The sequence below is a fragment of the Camellia sinensis genome, chromosome 9 (genome assembly GCF_055761805.1).
Source record: "Camellia sinensis isolate YWXY chromosome 9, ASM5576180v1, whole genome shotgun sequence".
In the NCBI taxonomy this organism is placed as follows: Eukaryota; Viridiplantae; Streptophyta; class Magnoliopsida; order Ericales; family Theaceae; genus Camellia; species Camellia sinensis.
The window spans coordinates 170,353,015-170,372,217 of NC_138969.1; the positions used below are offsets into that span (position 1 = coordinate 170,353,015).

At 33.2% G+C, this 19,203-nt stretch overlaps 1 protein-coding gene and 1 non-coding gene across 3 annotated transcripts; one reads left to right on the forward strand and one right to left on the reverse strand.

Annotated features, from left to right (window-relative positions):
• Window positions 1-8,172: 8,172 nt before the first annotated feature.
• Window positions 8,173-11,625, reverse strand: LOC114266258 (transcription factor bHLH112). 2 transcript variants are annotated; one of them, XM_082888003.1, is made up of 7 exons: window positions 10,963-11,625; window positions 9,901-10,468; window positions 9,690-9,800; window positions 9,513-9,578; window positions 9,340-9,405; window positions 9,152-9,202; window positions 8,173-8,990 (listed from the first exon to the last, which is right to left on the reverse strand). In XM_082888003.1, exons 1-7 carry the CDS (start codon window positions 11,337-11,339, stop codon window positions 8,841-8,843), a joined length of 1,389 nt encoding a protein of 462 aa, XP_082744129.1. In that variant the 5' UTR covers window positions 11,340-11,625; the 3' UTR covers window positions 8,173-8,840. The 2 variants fall into 2 exon arrangements, with proteins under 2 accessions (XP_082744129.1, XP_028062960.2); XM_028207159.2 differs by having other exon boundaries at window positions 9,340-9,401; window positions 10,963-11,617.
• A 6,536-nt stretch (window positions 11,626-18,161) lies between these two features.
• Window positions 18,162-18,855, forward strand: LOC114304278 (uncharacterized). The gene is made up of 2 exons (XR_014340614.1): window positions 18,162-18,406; window positions 18,528-18,855. It is a non-coding gene; the product is annotated as an uncharacterized LOC114304278 (transcript).
• Window positions 18,856-19,203: the final 348 nt, after the last annotated feature.

The window sequence follows — 19,203 nt, forward strand, 5'->3', positions numbered from 1 at the left end:
AAAAAAAAATTATAATGCTCTAAACTGAAAAAAAAAAAAATTCCCAGAAAAGTTTTCACAACTTTCTTGAAAACATTTATAGGTTGCTACACTAGTGCTACATACCCATAATTTTAATGCTACATATCCATAAAAAAAAAAAGAAAAAAAAAAGAAAAAAAAGAAAAAGAAAAAAGGGTACCAGAATACAATATGACAGTATTACATTTATTATAGCACTTTGGAAAAATTTGTGAGCTGGGTTAAAAAAAAAAAAGATAGGCACATCAGTCACACAATTAAAGGGTTAGAAGATCAGATTCAAAGTTGCATAAAAGAAAATACCCTTTTGAGAATGGAGAAAAGAACTTCTAAAAACATATACAGTGTTTGGCATGATTAGAAAAGAAAAAAAAAAAAGAAGAAGCAAAGTCTTCAAAATATATATATATATATATAAAGTAAAGATTGTAACCTCTTAGAGGAGTCGTATGCTTTACTATCATCACAATGATGCAAATATTCTTTTCCTTTTTAGTATTCCTTTATTTATTTAGTTATATTGTTTCTTCTTTTATAATTAACAAAACCACATAAAATAATAATAAGAAGAAGAAGAAGAATTGAATTCTATGGAGTAGTATGAGAGCAAGAGGGATTGATCCTGATGCTTGAAGGTATAGGGTATAATACCTATCAACCAATCAATTCAAAGTCACAAATAAAGATTATAAAGCAAGTACATAGAGATACCAAGCAAGAATTAATTTTTTTAATGATTTAAGAAATAATTTTTATTTTCCCCTTTCATGATTAGTCACTTGTCATGAGGATTCTTCAATATTAAGCTTCAATAATAAGCTCCTAAACTCCGTTTCAATAATTTGAGAAAATTAAATGAAACAACTTTTAGATGCCATTAAAAAAAAGTTTTATTAGGACAGTATTTAACTAAAATGTCAGCTTTGGTTCGTTGATCATCCAAACACATCTTGGTGACAAAGAGGATTGGTTTTTGTTTATTTAGCACATCGTGCATTTAAAAAGAGCTGGACTGAGGATTTTCTATTTTACGCAATCATTTTTTTTCCTCGAACATGCTCTCTACCAAATGAGACTTCAGACAGAGGAACAAAAGAAGAGTGGAATAGAGAAAGTGATGCAATGTTGATTAACAGGTTTATGGAGTAGTTTGAGCATTTGATGGCGAAACATTAATTTTGTTGATTTTTCAAGAATGTATTTGTGGGGACATAATTTTTGAATGACAACACGTGGCCAAGGTAACACAAAAGTGTCAGCCAAGGTGTCATGTGCCCTGGTCATGACACCGAGATCATCTTGGCTAGGCCGAGGTTATCTGTGAAGAAACCGAAATCTGGGATAAGTGGATAAGAGACAAGAGTCCTAGAATAGGAGACTATTTCAGTTTGGATAAAGATAAGACTCTTAGAGAGTTTATCCCAATTCTACTGGGAGTCCAAGATTAGCAGTAATCCTAAGTTTATTGAAGCTAGGCTATTATTGGGATTAGGTTTGTGTTGGCTATAAAAGAGAGGCACCCTCATGAGTCTAAGATATGCCTTTTATGCTATGAATAGCGAGTTAAGTACTTTTGCTATCTTTGAGAGATAACTGACTTGATCGTCGAAGTGCCCCCGGGTGGACGAACCACCGCCAGAATCTCTTCTTTTTGTTGACAGGTCGTTTGAGCTTAATTTATTCTGTCAGTGTTCTCCAGCTGAGTGCTTGATTGGCAGTGTGGTTAGAAATTGACACCCACAATTTGGCGTCGTCTGTGGAAAAGAAAGGAGAATAGATGGCCAACGACGGACAGAAAGAGAAGGTTGAGGACGACAACCCTACTGAGAGTGGGAAACATATTGACCTTGACGTTGAAGAAGACAACTGCAACAAAGAGACTCGTGATAAGAATCACAGAGGAAAGGACGTCGGCTAGGAGGGCGGCGTACCGAAGAAATCGGATCGGAGCAGATATTATAACGAGAACGACCTCCAGGTATGGAAAGATAGATGCCTGCGGAGGGACGACGAGAAGAAGAGAATGGCAGACAAATTGGCGGACCTGGAAACGGTCATCAATTTCATGATGCAGAACAACGTCATGCAGCCACCATTTCCGCTACAAGATACGCTGATTCCAGCGGCCAAGAAGGGTGCCCAGAAAAGGGGGCAGAAAACAGTTCCTGCAGTCCCTTAGCATGGCAGGACCAAGGGACATTCTCACCGGCCTTCGCGGAAGGTCGAGCATGGAGAATCCCAGAAGACACGTCGAACAAAAGAAACCTGCACCAAAAAACATCAGGATGTTTAGGGGAAGGAACTCTGTTTCAACATGACCAGTGGAGGGAGGTCCAAAAGGACTCGCAATGACACTGGAAGTAGTGTACCAAAGAGAGCTGGAGAATAATGCTTGAGAGCTGGAATTTACAAAGCTAAGATTAGTTTAACACTTGTTGAAATTTAAATTTACAAGTTGAAGTTAAACCGATGTCATGTTTAACACTTGTTGAAATTTAAATTTACAAGTTAAAATTAAACCGATGATGTGTTTAACACTTGTTGAAATTTAAATTTAGAAGTTGAAGTTAAACCGAGGTCATGTTTAACACTTGCTGAAATTTTAAGAAAAATTTACAAGCTAAAGCTAAACCGGGGTCATGATTAAAGGAATGAATGATATAGGTTCCATCACCTCAGGATGCCGAAGTAATAGAACCTAAGGGGGTAGTTATGAGGACATAATGTTTCAATGACAACACGTGGCTGAGGTGGCACCGAAGTGTCAGCCGAGGTGTCTCCCTCGCGGAGGTGGTCCCATATCCTCGAATGGCGCATGAATCCCTCTATGATCAGGACAAGCAGATGCAAGGCAGTGTAAGAAATACAGTGCAAGGATGTGTTCGGAATGAACAGATGAAAGACCGTGAGAGCTATGCAAGAAATATAAAGTACATTGTGAAAAATGAGGGTACAGTGTATACCTCAGAGGAGCCATGAGATAAGTGTGACTCCGGCTCGCGCAGCAAAAGGTCCTCGGGTGCGCCTCGTGCAAACCCCCTGAACTGACGGATGCTATCGGGAGGCAGCACGTGTATCTCAGGAAAATACGCCGCCGGGTCGAAAGGTTGAATGTTGAGTGGCAATGGCTCGAACTCTGGATCATCCATCTCCATCTCTGGAGGAGCTCCGTCGTGTGGGAGCTCCTTATGACTTGGACCTCATTGCTTGTGCACCTGATGATGGGTTTATTTGCTCGCCAAATGCTGAAACTTCTCAGCAGGATGCCACGGCATTGTGCCTTTCAAACCTTGCACCAAAACCTTGGTGTTTCAAGCCTGAACCTTTTGGTGACCTGTTGGCCACCACCATGGGCTGTCGGCCATGTCTCCTGGTTGTCAGCCATAGGTGTGGCCAGTCGGTCACTAGTGGTGGCCAGTCGACTACCAATAGTGGCCGACGGCCACCAGTTGCTTTTGCAGATATTTTATGCCAACTGTTTGCACAAATGCATGCATCTGTACCCACGTGTGGGGTTAAATCTCCTTGTTTGGGATTCTTGTTTTCTATATATAAGGGGTCTCCTCCTCCATTTTTTAGGGTTAGAATTTTTGAAATAAAAATCTCTCTCTTTCTCTTTCTCTCTCTCTCACAATTTGTGCATATTAGCCTACATATACTACTTTTTTGCCTATACCTCTTCAACCAAAGTTGTTCATCTTTGAGTTGGGGTTCCTTGAGGCCTTCTTGGAGCTCTACAAGGTGGTTTTGGCTTGAATTGTTGCCTAGAATTGATCTTTACTTCAAGAGGTAAAACACTTCCCCCTTTTACCTTGCTTTGTATACTTGCTTTTCTATCTTTTTTTCACTGTTTTTGGGTTGTTTTTGGGCTATAAAAACTCTATTTTTGTGGGCTGAAATTGGTGGTTTTAGGCCATTTAAGGTTAGGAGGTGGTTCACCATTCTTTCTTCCTTGTTTGTAAGGCATTTCCACATTTGCTTCCCACTTTCAAACTATCTTTTTTTTGGGCTTTTACACACTGAATTTCAGAGTAATTTCAGTGGTGAAAATCATGTTTTGAAGTCCAAATTTGGAGGGGTTAGCCTCCCCTCCTTGTGCCTTGTTTGCTAGCCTAGTTAGTTCTGTGTTAGCTTATTTTTCTAGTCATTTGTAGCTTATTTCCAGCATGTTTTAAACTCTATTTTAGACTATTTTGCCTTTGTTTTGGGTTAGTTAAGTCATTTGAGTCTTGTTTTGCTTACTTCTAGTGCAAATGTCCTCACAAGCTTGGTGTTTTAGGCCTTTAGACACCACTTGTTTGAGTTGATTGCATTGTTTTAGTGTTTTTCTCACTTAATTTTAGCACTATTAATCTCTGCAACCTTTCTTATTTCTTGACTTTTTCATTTGCTTTGAGGGTTGTTTCAATCTTGGGATTGTGTAAGCTTGAGATTGAGGTCCATGCTTGATGGTTTAATCCTCTTTTGAGGGCTTCATTACCAACGGCATGACACATCTCTCTTGCCTTAAACCACTCCTTGTTTGACAGTTCCTTCTCTTTACGAGATTTGATTCACAATTAGACTTAGGGCTGGTTTGGGGTGTCCTAAAAAAGTGCACTTTTTGTCTTTTTGGACTAAAAAAGTTGAGAAAAAAATATGGAGGTTTGAGTTAACTTTTTGGATTTTTATGAAAAAATGTGTATTAAAAAATTGTATAAAAAAAATGTGTAAGAGATGATTAGAGAGTGGTGGGCCCCAGCCGTACACAATGCAGCCGTGTATTGGGGTTGGAAATTATTGGCTAATTTTTGTACAAAGCATTGGACGGTTTTGTTTGGCCCGTGGGGGTCATCACGGGTCCCATTTTAATAATCTGAACCGTTCAATGTGTGTAACTCGTCGAACACAATGTACCTACAAAAAATCATGTTAATCGGATATCGATAGCTATCTGATTAGATTTATTTATTTTTCAAGCATTAATTATAACACCATCCATTTGTTGTACATAACTGATTTGATCATAGAGTTATCGATATCCGATTAATGTGATTTTTGGCAGACATATATTACTCGACGATTTCTACATATTGAACGGTTCAGATTATCAAAACGGGACCCGTGATGGCCCCATGGGACGAACAACGGTGTGTATAAAAATCACACCCAATCATTTCTTTTGCTCTGCACTGCCGCACACAGCCGCTAACTATTTGTCAATTCCGTGTGTACCTGTTTTGAAAGAAATTAATTTTTTAATTTTTTTTTTTGGATGAATAGTGATATCTTTTTGGATTTTGGAGTAACTTTTTGACTTTTTGGCTGATTCAGGTTACCCCAAACCAGCCCTTAATTGGTTAAGGAAAGGTTGGTAATCTAAAATGAGTAAATAAAAGTTGCAACTAAAATAGTGCAAGATAAAAATTTGATTGTGTTTCGATGTGTTCCATGGGGTATTAATTGAGCACAAGGAAAATTGGAACATTCCGTACTCAAAGTGATGAAATGTGCCAAGTTTTCAAGGTCTCCATTGCACTTGACCATGCATGATAGGGTGAAGGCTTTTGATCTTGTTTGTGCATTTATTGAACTTGTTCATCTTAGTTCTTAGGCCATCATGCAATGAAATTGCTTAATTGTATACTGTCGTGCTCTGTTTGCTCTCTGCTACAACAAAGAAGTCCAGTCAGCAGTGGCCGACCAACCATCAGTAGTGGCCTACCGGCCCCCTGTCGGCCACCAGTGCAAATTAACCAGTGTACTTCTGAGGTGGGACATAGTTAATCCTAAGATAGAAAAAAGTACAGATGGTCTATTGTTGATTCTTGGGCTTTTATCAAAACCCTAGCTATTACTAAACTGATTATTAAATATCCATTGGACCTTCAAAGTTAGAAATAATATACAAAAAATATATTATAACCAACACTAAACCAAACTAAATGTTTTAATAAACCAATTAAGTCTATACTCCACTAAAGACGTATACCCAACAATTCTCCCTCTACCGACTTAGGTGGAGACATCAATCATACCCGCCAAAGTTCAACACTTCAAATGTTTGTTTCTTAACAAAGCCTTAGTCAACATATTCGAAATATTATCATCCGCGTGAACCTTTTCAAGTTGTAATAATTTCGAATCTAACACATCATGAATCCAATGGTATCTCATATCAATGTGTTTCGATCTTGAATAAAAAGTAGAATTTTTACTCAAATGAATAGAACTTTGACTATCACAATAAAGTAAATACCTTTCTTGCTTCAAACCTCATTCTTACAAAAATTTCTTCAACCATAACTCTTCTTTGCAAGCTTCCGTAATGGGAATAAATTTAGCTTCGGTAGTTAAGAGAGCAACACATTTTTATAATTTAGATTGCCACGCCACAGCTCCCCCTGCAAATGTCATCAAATACCCCGATAGATTTTCTAAAATCAACATCATCGGCCATGTTAGAATCCATGACGCCGAGATTATCTTGGCTAGGCTGAGGTTATCTGCGAAGAAACCGGAATCCGGGATAAACGGATAAGGGACAAGAATCCTAAAATGGGAGAAGGCTTCAGTTTGGATAAAGATAAGATTCTTAGAGAGTTTATCACAATTCTTCTGGGAGTCCAAGATTAGCAGTAATCCTAAATCCATTGAAGCTAGGCTTCTATTGGGACTAGGTTTGTGTTGGCTATAAAAGAGAGGCACCTTCATGGGTTTAATGTATGCTTTTTATGCTCTGAATAGTGAGTTCAGTATTTTTGCTATCTTTGAGAGATAACTGACTTGATCGTCGGAGTGCCGCCGGGTGGACAAACCACCGCTGGAATCTCTTCTTTTTGTTGACAGATCGTTCAAGCTTAATCTATTCTGTCAGTGTTCTCCAGCTGTACACTTGATTGGCAGTGTGGTCGGAAATTGACACCCACAATATTATTATGGAAAAAATGCATCATTTAGGTCTCAACTTATAAAATTTATTATTTTTTAGAAATATTTGAATGCTTAATTTCAGGGTCTTAACCAATCTGTTTTGACTCATATTTTTTTTTTTTTTTCTAGATTCCAAATCTGAGAATATGGTATTTTGAGTAATTTTCATTTTATGTAATTTCTGGCTTGATTTGGAGAATGACTTAGGGTTTGATCACGAAACAACTTTTACTATGAATTGGGAGGCTAGGAAGTTGTTTTTTGAGCAATAGAATTTAGAGAAAACTTTCTCTCTTTCATATTGTTTTTATTTTATTTGTGTTTCTCATTTATTCCACGCTTCCTTGCTAAATTCCTTAGGACAATGATTCTTGAAACTAAAGATTCCACCTTAAAAATAAAAATAAAAATTGTTTGAAAACTCTAAATAATTTGTTTTAATTTGACATATAATGACAACATGTTACGTGTCAATTTTTCATTTGTTACAAGTGAATGTTTGGGATTAACTTTTTAGTCACTTTTTTTGTTGGCTTTTTTTCATCTATAGCAAACTTTAAAAATATATATATATATATATAAATTAAAAAGTTTAGACTTCTAGATTGTACTTCACTAGAAAAATCAAAAAATAAAAAATTAAATTTTTTTTTGAAACCCACTAAAACAGTTAGATATTTTGGTTTTTGTTATTATTATTATTATTACTACTTTTTAGATTTTTTACACTAAATGGACCAAAAAAGTTACAATTTTTTTGACATAAATTTGAAAAACAAAATCACTAAAGATTAAAATTTTAGAAAAACATATGACTTTTTAAGTTGATTTTTTTTGATAATTCATTATTCGACATATTGAACAGACTAGTGGTTGTCGAATGGTTGTCAAATGAAATTTCGGCCATATAAGACTGAATTCTCTTACAACATCAATATAAATGAATATGAAATTTGAAATTATGAATTTCTATCCAAATGAAGGGTGCTCAATGTAGCCAGTTCATAAAAAGAACAATACAAAGCTTGATGGGTTCCCACATGCTCACACTCTCAAGCACACAAAAACCCTATCTTGCATTTCAGATTATAAGAAACCCTAGAAAAGTAGGAACAATGGTGGGCTGCCCTCTGACTTCCACTACCACATTCTAAACAAATAAATAAATCAAAATACAAAAGTTAGAGACCCAATCAAATGTGCTCCACACACTCACACCCACTCATTCCTCTTCTTAAATTTAAAATAATAATCTCTCTTTGTTACTTCTTCTTTTCCTCTTTTCTCTTTCTCTTAAACAAAAAAACTGGTACCAAACTAACCCAACAATACATAAAGAAACAGTCCCTTAATTCAATCTGCTAAATTTAGCTCAACTAACAACAAATTAAGCTCTGAACTAATCTAAAATTCAGCTAAATTTAGCTCACAACAAATATATTAGTTATTACAACAACACAATACTGGCATGAGATATTCTGTCCCCAACTTCCTCTATCTCCTGTCATAACATCGACGGTTGTTAGATCATGACTTGAGATTTCTATATATCAAGATTTTCACACAATTTAATAATTACGAGTATTTTAAAACAGAGAGACAGGAATTTGGGACAGAAAACTCTTGGCCTCAATACTATCCTCTAGTGGTACCTAACTACTTGCTAGCCTACATCATTGATTTGTGCTTTAGGAGATGGCCCAACATTGGCTGTCTTTCCTTGAAGGGTCACTTCCTTTTCTTTTTCTTTTTCTCCTTTTCTCTTTGTCTTTGCTTTTGCTCAAGGCTTCCTCAATACAGCAAATGTGGCTGCAAAGCTTTCCTCTTTTCTTTTTTCTTTTCTTTCTAAAATTGAAATCTACTATATCCAACTTGGCTGGGCTTGATATCAAATAACCGAATGATCTCTACCTGAATGTTCCTCCAAATGTTGGTGTCCAGAATTCAGTTGTTGTCTCATTGGCAACTGGATAGGTGCTTGATATCGGCACAAGACAAAGTCCTCGGCTTCTTAAGTCTTGTTTGGGCCCTTCAGAATCCTTCAATTTATCAGAAGTCTGCAAAAATCATTAAATTATTCATATTAATCTTAAGAAGAAGAAAAAAAATCAATAAATATTAATGAACACTTACATTCATAATGTAAAACCCTTATAATTTACAGTTATATACTCACTATTTATGCATGCAAATTACAAACTAAAATCACAATATGTACCTCTTGGTGTTGAATGGGAGCTCCATTTTTCATATATGGAGTTCTTAAAACCTGAAACATGTAAACATATATAAGAACTACTTCAAATTATTGTACATGTCTGATTTTTGTATTTTAAAATAAGGCTTAGCATCAAGAATATGTCAATTATTCCAACAACAAAATGATATTAGAAATTTAGAACATACGCTGACTTGTTCATGGAGGAATTTAATGTACTCAATAGCTTCTTGGAGAACTGATGCAGTATCTGTCTGAAACAATAACACGATTGAAATTAACTGAAACAATCTTTAAGTGATATCAAAAACAAAAAGTAATACTTGGGAAAGTAGAGGGAAAAAAAAATCCAAATCCTTACCTTTCCAAAAGGTGAAACCAATTGTTGGAGGGCAGTTATTCGGTCCCCTAGCTTCTCTTTACGGACCTGATAATAAATAAAGTCATATAAGTCCTCATCCAAAAAAAATGGCTTCAATAAAAAAAAAGATAAAAAAAAAAAAAAAAGAATGAAATTGAAGCTTCCTATTTATCATACCTTAAAAGTTGGTAATGGTGATGGTGTTTCAATTCGTTGTTTTTTGAAAGCTGGTTCACTACTGCTTTTCTTTACAACTGAAGCCGGGTCTTGAACCACTTCACTATTAGGCTATAATTCAAAAACATGTACATAACAATTCAGTTCCAAAACCCTAGCCCTGTGATCATTTATGAAAGTTCAAATTTCAGCCCTAAATCACCATATTTACCTTTGTTGCGAGGTTGGGGCAACTTGATTTCTCATCAAATGTTGATGCTAAGAAACGAAAATCATTCAGAGCCGCGGTGGAGGCGTTCCAGAAAGGCACGTTGTTTGTTGAGTTCAAAGGACTAATGGGTTGTTGTTTTGGAAGTGAAGGGCCTAGCAAGGAAGACAATTTCGCCAAAGAAGGTGAAAATTCATTCAAATTTGTCGCGTAATTTGTGGAAGATGGATAATTCATGGACCGGTTGTTGAATATAGATTGTTGTGGTTGAGGATCAGTATCAAATAGAGTTTGCAACAATGTTGATGGGTAACCAAATGAAGCTGAACTCATTGGAAAGCTAGCAGGCAAGCCTTGGCTAGAGCTGATTTCAGAATTCAAACTTTGATTCGCTGGTTTGAATTCATTGATAGTTGAATCTTGTCCACCGGCGATTGAGAAGTTCTTCATACTCCACTCCCTTTGGATTTGACGACAATCAATCCTTGTTTCTTGCCTGAAATTCAGCCTTGAATTCATGTCTTCTTGCAGCATAGAAGATTGATAATTGCTTTCACTTCTTCCATCACCACTATTGCCAAAAATAAACAAAAAGAAAGAAAGAAAAAGATAAGAACAAAATAAACGAATTGATTGATCAAATTGACTTCACTTTTCAAATGATTACAATGAAAACATTTCTTGAAAAACCAACTCTCTTTATTGGTAGTGGAAGTTAGCACCAAGAGCCCAATCAAGATCACACTTTTAAATATCGACCAATATTGATCATTAAGATTTTGAACTTTCCATACTCATATTTATCTATATATCAGCCGATTTTGTCTGATATATATCACCATATAACCAACCAATACGTATTGAAATTTTAAATTTTTATATTGATATATTGACCGATATTGTTCTGAAATTTATGAGTCGATACTGATACGTATCTCAATGAAAGACTAAGAATTTCAACAATAATTGAGATTACCTAGTGTATAATTAATTCCCTACATTAATTGGGGCTATGTTACATAAAATATAGGGCACTTGATCCAACTAAAGAGAGAACAGACTCACAGTAGGGTTTGGTTCCAATCTGTGGTTGTTGATGAAGATGATGATGAAAGGCCAATACCCATCATTTGCAAGGTGGAATCCATCAAAACTTTGCCACCGGAATCCGGCGGCGGCTGCTCGCCGTGAGGTTTGAGTATGTCTTGGAACACAATCGACCCATCACAAACTGAACCACCAGACTCATCAGTAGAAGTACCACCACCAGACCTTGCTTTGTTCATGTCCACCAAGTCATCATCACTTGCCCATCCAAATCCAAAGCTTCCCACATCATTATTAATGGCCACGGAGCACTGCGACAACAACCCGAGTGAGCTTCTTGGCATGTTCCACCAGGTTGTCGTGCCGCAAACACCAGCTTGAAATTCCTCTGCCATGGCCACACACAGATTGCTTTGATTTGATTATGTGTCAATCTTTGAACTATCTTTGTCTCTCTTCTTCTTCTTCTTGTTCTTTCTCTGGTTTGTTGTGTTGATATGAAAGTGAACTACATACTTTGGTGATGTGGGTATATATATAGAGATTGGGCGGTTGGAGGTGTGTACGGGCGGTGAAACTACCGGAATCTGGTTGACATTTCAAGAGAGATGATATATGATTAGACGAACCATCTGGCATGTTTGATTTTATCAACACCCAAAAGCTAAAATGTAAATAAATAAAATGAGCTTAATATTTTAAATTCAAATAATTATTGAAAAGATTTAAATAATTTAATAACCCTTCATGACAAAAAAATAAAAATAAATAAAAAATAGTTCATATCTATTAGGTTAAGTGAGTGGGTTTGAAATTTAGACATTCTTTTAGGATCGGACTTAGGATGGCTAGATTAGCCCCGATGTCGGATTAGGCTGAGCTTGGGATGACACATATAATCTTATTATATAGTGTCGGTCCGACCTGAATCATATCCAGTATGTAGTTTGTTCACCCCTAATTGTTCGAATACGTGAGACTGATCATCTGATTGATTTGTATAAATTAATCACAAAAAAAAAAAAAAAAAATTGACCTAATAATTATAATCATCTAATTGTATTTTTAAAAAAATGAACATTTGCCTGGTTTTTTTTTGGAAATTCATATGATTAAATTATTTGTCTGTGATTATTATCAATCTCATTTTTTTATATATAACTAATATATATGTATATATCTTCCATACTAATATATAAAGCAAATGCTAGACATGAGGTGGATGTCACAACTTTTGTTGTTTGAAAATCTCTTCATGTTATTGCAATTGGAACTGCTAAATTGAATTATATCTACAAATTTGTAACTGTCAAAATTTAAACATATCTATACGAATATACACACCTTTTTAGAAGCCTACAAATGAATGGATTGGATTATCAAATGAGATCTATGATAATCTTGATGTACTCAAATAATATGGTCTAGTCAAGATTTGAAACGAAAAAAATTCTACTTCAGATAAATAAACAAAGAAATAAAAAAAATAACTACACGATAAGGCATTTTGAATCGAATTTACTTTTCTTTTTAATATATTCCTCACTCTTACTTTAGTAATTAAATTTTATTTTGTAATATGACACATTTAAAAGTTAAAAATAAAAAATAAAAAATTGTTGTTTCTTGTGAACGAAGGGATGAGGTATTATGAAGGTGTTTGAAACACCACGTCATGGGATTAAACCAATAATAATAATGATAATATACGACTTTTGTTTTGTTAAATCCAACGGCTGAAATTCTTTATTCTGAGAAGCAAGAATTTCAGGACCAAAGGACACTTCACTCTCAAGGTTCAATTAAATATGTATTCCATTATTGTATTATTAAGTACAAATGCTTTACTTTTATTTAAAAAAAAAAAAAATCATAATTCATAATTCATTAGACACTTGGATTCTAACATTGGTTGACAACTTTTTTTGTATGCCTAATTTTTTTTGTAAATTGCATTAATTATTTGATTACATGCTCCATTTGTAATTTTCGGATTTATCAAGTTTCATGTTGATTGGAATTTAAGAACGACCTCATCCATATAACTTTTTTGAGATTAAAGTTGTATCCTATATATAAAATAATACAAGCGTATGGAATGATAACTCTAACTCTAATCAATTTAAAATTAGCAATAATGGGAAAACCAAAGGTAGGTTTTGTGAAATATTATGGTGGTGAGCTGCTATGGTAGGTGGGTGCTCATCAGATGTTTTAGGAAAGTGATGAGAAATCATAGGAGGGTGGCCAGATGATCACCTCGGAAGTTAGTTAGTGGTGGGTGGTGGTCAGTGGTCGGCGTGTAGTAGATGGTAGAGATGGTTGGAGGTGGATAATGATCGTAGGCGACAGGAGAGTTATGACAGAGTAAAAACTAATTTGAAAATAAAAAATATTTGAAAAATTTAAAAATTGTTGCCATTTTTATTTTTTTTTTTATTTTTGAAAACGAAAGGAATCACCAAACAAGCTTATATTTCTATTTTCAAAGTTTTTTAAAACTAAAAATTGAAAACAAAAAATGAAAAATTTACCAAATGAGACCCTAGATCTACCAAAAAAAAAAAAAACAAAAAATTCCTAGAACAAATAATCTCATTTCTTACCCTTTTTTTTCTTACACTTGTAGACACAAAACAATGAGATTTACATTCATAAATGCATATGTGATCGACTTACTTGTGCCTCGGAGTAAGAAAATAAAGTACAAAAATAAGATTATATGTAGTATTTTCTTTTTAAAAAAACAAATTTACTTAAATGTAAAGAGTCTTATTGAAATATACACTGGCTAAAATAATTAAATTAAGCAAAATAAAGAGTAACTTTTTTCTATATAGTTTTCCAGGCAAAATATCTCAGAGTATTGAAGTTGCTCTTAAAATTGACCCAGTACAACTGTGAATTGGGGACACCAGCAAGGCAACTTCCATAAAGGGACAGTGTCACACTCCCATTTGAGTTGATAAATTGTTTTACAGCCATATCATTGATTAATGTGTTATTAGTCTATATATGTACTAATCTTAATCCATGTTTTTTTGAGTTTTTTGAGGATGAAGACCATAAGTCAATTTAGTTGACGAGTTAGGTATCTCATAATTCAATATTAATGTTATGTGTGCAGAAATATAAACCTAACACATTTATGTGTTTTTTTATGCGCATAGCATTATACTAATTTAATTGTAGAATTGACGAAATGATTCTATATCATTAGTTCCACATAAAAAAAATTGTGAAATTTCTCTATCCTATTTCTCAATGACAAAATGTATTGAGAGGATTGACAAATTTGTGGTTAATTAATCATGAATACTCAAATTTTCTTTTGGAAAGGATCACAGAATCACTCATGTTACACTCCAAATGTGTTGAAGTCTTCTAAATTTGGATTAAAGTAGATGAAAAGTCAATAGCCTAATCTTAAATTGAAAAAAATTGCATTTTTTTCATGGCAAGGACAAAAGAATCTCATTGAAGATTTCGAAGGCGAGTTAGGTCAGTTCCATGGATTAAAATTTTCTTTAAAATGCAAAGTCTACCTAAGTTTACTTTGGTTTCTCACAATCATTGTGGGAAAAATAATTCATCATAAAAAATGAGCACAGTCTCTGTTTTAGCATTTATCTTATATTTATCACATATTATCAGATTATTGAAATTAATGATTAAAATAGTATGGAACACATGATGGTAGATAAAATGGGATAGATGATCTCACGCCATATAAATTGGGTAATTTATATTGATTACTGCAAAGATTTAGAAAAATACAGTAAGTCCTAAAAATTTGACATGATTATACAACAACATATAAGAGTTTTAGAAATCAAATATTTTGGTCTCTAAAAGTAAAAATTTTGTTGCAAAAGATATTTAGAGACCAATTTCCATCATCATGAGAATAGTCGCTAAAAGATCGTCTCAAAAAGTAAAAAACAAGGCTTTTAGTAACAAAATTTTGAAAATGTTACTGCTAAATAGACTTTTAGGGACAATAATTTGGTTTCAAAATGGCTTATTTTTGGAGACAAAAACTTGGTTCCAAAAGGACAATAATTCATCACTAATGTCCAATTTTTGTTGCTAAAAATATAATAATAACACTTTCTGCAACAAAATTATTTGGTCCCTAAAAAATAATTTTGTTCCTAAATTTTGATCTCTACTAAAAGCTTAATTTTTTGTAGTGTACTGACCTTTCTTTCAATAAAACTAAAACAAACATAATTATTTATGGTGCTGTTTAAACACTAAAATAATCAAAAGTAATATATATATATATATATATATATATATATATATATATATATATATATTTCAATATTTTATTTTTCCATTCATATGACTGGTGAATGACTGATAAAAATAGAATTAAGTGTTATGTAAATTAAAATCTTTTAAAAGCACATTGTAATTATGCTAAATTTGCAAGGCTCCATGGTGAATAAGGTTTGTGATTAGTCAATCCAAGATGCACATCTATATATACATGTTTACATAAAAATAAAAATAAAAAGCCTTTACCATTTTTATTTCTTTGTTTACAAGGTTGGCATTAGTGTGATGAAAAACAACTATACTATTTTATGTGGGTTTTAAATGGTAAATTTTCTTGATTAAAATTGAAAATGTCGTTGTGCGAATTAAAATCAGTAGGGGGATAGCTCACATTCATATTATTATCTTTCATATCTTTTCATATTCTATTTTATAAAACCCCATTTCAATCCCACAACTTTAAAATAGATTAAAGCTTTATTCTTAACAAGCACAACACAGATGGAGCTTCAATAACTTGTTTTATGCTTCAATTTTAACTTGCAAATCATTCTTCTAATTAAAAAGTTAACCAAATAATAATTATATTGCAATAAAGTTTCATTATTCAAAAAAAAAAAAAAGGAAAAATAACCAATAAGTCCTATTTTACACTTAATATTACTATCAACCTTCAATATGAACAATTAAATTCTATTTTTCATAACATATTTTCAATAAGTTCAGTACTACGTTATCTTAATTTTCCCCCTTATTTAACATGAACAACAATTTCATAAATATTTTTAATAAAATAATATTTTGTTCTGAAAATTAATTAAAAAAATCATAAATCACAATGAAAAAATTATCAATAAGTTCTATTTTGTTTTGAAATTTATTATTAAGTTATATCAAATTTCAATATTGACAAATAAATCTTCTTTTTTTTTATTTATAAATTTTTATAAAAAAAACTCAATTGTTCATAATAGTATATTTTATTTTCATTTTATCTTTTTTATTAAAATATGAACAAAAATTTTGAGAAATAATTTTAATTTATTAGAAATTTTATAATTAAATTATTTTTAATTGTTCAAATTAAATGATTTTTCATAATCAAAATTATAAGTATAAGATTAATAATTTTTACAATTAAAATTTTAAATTTTAATTAAGTTAAAATTATTTATAAAATTATTGTTCATATTAAATAGGAAATGAAAAATTAGGATAAGACACATTATTATAGAATAACAAATATTTTGAAAACTTTTTATCACAAATAAAATTTAATTATTAATATTAAAATTTAATAGAATTTATTAATAATTTTAAAAGTAAAATAGGACATGAATTATTTTTTCAACTTTTTATTGTTATAAGCCACGAACTACTTGTGACTAGTAAGGCGGCCTAATTTGTGGCTATAAGTTCGGGCCTATTTTGTCAAAAACAAAAAAAAAAAAACGTGTGGACCTATAGATATACTATAATACATGTATAGATTAGGCACTAGTTTTTGTTTCCATATTTTTATTATCTTATTCTTTTTTTCTTCTTTGTTAATTTCTAATAGTAGAAATTATGAGCCTTGCTGTTAACCCCTACATTTCTTTTTAAAATTCTTACCTCTTTTATATATATATATATATATATATATATATATTTCAATTTTATCTCAATCTAAAATTTCACTTTTACTCTCATTCATAATTTTCTAATCCTAATTTTTCAAACCCTAACCCTAATCACCTCCATCATCTCCGACCATCCCTCATCGTCACAACCATCACTCTTTTCATCGCAACCAGCCACTACCTCCACTGACAAGCACCCCTAGCCTTACTCCACCATCTTAGCCCCTACTCCACTATCACAGCCCATCTCTTAACCCCCAAATCCTTTTCTTCTTTTTCTTTCTTCTTCGATCGATGAGTGGCGGTGGTTGCAGATTTGAATTAGAGAGAGAGAAAGAGATTTCCATCCTAGTCGTCGCCGCTACGATCGCGATCCCTGCCGCAACAATCACCCTAGTTGATGCTGCAATCGTGATCTCACAACGTTCACGAGAGAAAAAGAGAGAGAGAGAGAGAGAGATGATGTTGGTTCTTTGATAGTGATGGGTGGTGATGCGGTTGACAAAGACTGGGTTAGGGTTTTGCAAGCGAAGAAGAGGCAGAGATTGAGGTGGTTGGAGTGGCAAGCCGGCAGGGTAAAGGGCTAGATTGGTTCAAAACAACGTCAACACAGCCATGGATGGTGGTGTCAACGTAGCAGCGGAGGTGGGCTAGCAGTGGTGGTTACTAGAGTTAATAGGGATAAGATGAGAGTTAGAGTTAGGGTTTTGGTTTGGGGTTAATTAGGGATATAATTGGTATTAAGGTATAGTATTATGGAGGGGTTCCATTTTGTTGGGTGATGGTTCAAAGTAGGGGACCAAAGTAAAAATGTGGGAGTAAATAGCATTCCTCATAAATTATTTGTTTTGTTTCAATATTACTAATTATTGATATTCTTCTCTCAACCATTAAAATTTTTTTGGCTCTGTTTAGTGGCATTTATAAGTCAACTTATTAGATTATTTGTCAAAAAAAAATTAAGCTAACAAATAATGCCTGGTTGGAATAATGTGGAAAATTTAGCCAATATCCTTTAATTAGAATCTTGTTTGATGAAAAGGACAATCTAATTTATTTTACTTTATAAACCCTCTAAGGAGGAAGTGCATAATTGAGTAAAGATAAAATAAAATATCTTTTTTTTTTCTTGGACAATATTGCTATAGTAACATGTTACTGTGAAACAAAGTAATATATTACTGTCAAATAGAGTAACATGTTACTATTTATATCAATTTTGACAGTAATAATTATATATTTATTTATTTATTTTTAAGAATTTCATAGTCTACATAGGTCTTATTTGATAAATCTTGATGAGAGCACTACTAGAAAATTAGCTTTTTGCGACTAATGTTTTTGCGACTGATTATTTGACCGTCGCAAAAACTAATATTTGCAATAGCACCCTCCTTTTATTATACCTATGCCCTAACAGAGACTGATTTCGCCTGGACTCTCATTTCCCCCAAATTTGATTTCGCTCGATCGTGTGTGAGTAAGAGAATCTGATTTCTCTCTCTCGATTTCCCTCTATAGATCACAATGGTCGTCTGAAGAAGTGACCTCCAACGGTATGAACTCTCTCTCTCTCTCTCTCGTCTCAGTGAGTCTCTTCGAATCATTCATGCGTATTTCAACTTCTTTGTCTCTCTACTTCGATCACTTGTTTCTTATCATCTGAACTCACTGTAGTCGCAACCGTAGATCACCTTTCGACGAAGCTTTGGTTTGAATCAATCCTTCCTCATCTGCGACAGGTACAAACTGAACCATTCAATTCTTAATTGTGTATGTTCTGTGCTGCGAAAATGATGAACTTGCTCTGAACTTGCTTGATTTCAGTTCTGAATTCGAATTATTATTATTATTTTTTGTCATGTTAGATTGGAGCATGTGTAACATCAGCTAATCTGGATTTGAAAGTTAGATCAAGGAGATATAAATAATTGTGTATTTTTTACGAAGCTTTTATAGATTCGGACCTTATAGCGTTCAATAAATAATTGTGTATTTTCTGTCATTAATTGTGTATTTGATTTCAGTTCTGTGCTGCGAAAATGATGAATGTGTATTTTCTATATCCAAATTTCTGTCATCTCTTATGTAATTTGCTTGAAAATAGATTCAGACCTTATAGTGTTCAATAAATAACAAAATCGAATAGATTATATAGCTATTCAATCCAATCCTTTATTGTTTATATTGCTGTTATATTCAATGTGTCAATCTTTTTTTTTTCTGTTTGATGAGATGCTCATGATTGAATATATTAGTGTTTTTGATCTTTTCATTTGCATTGTTCTGTGGCACTTGGAGGCCATTGTTCATCTATGAATGTTTTACTTGGAAACCTGCAACAAGAATGGTT

Coding starts and splice junctions, on each gene's coding strand:
- LOC114266258 (XM_082888003.1), bottom strand. CDS start 11,339: ATGGCAGAGGAATTTCAAGCTGGTGTTTGCGGCACGACAACCTGGTGG. Junction 9,406..9,512: donor TGGTTTCACCTTTTGGAAAG/GTAAGGATTTGG, acceptor TTATTGTTTCAG/ACAGATACTGCATCAGTTCT. Junction 8,991..9,151: donor CTCCCATTCAACACCAAGAG/GTACATATTGTG, acceptor TGATTTTTGCAG/ACTTCTGATAAATTGAAGGA.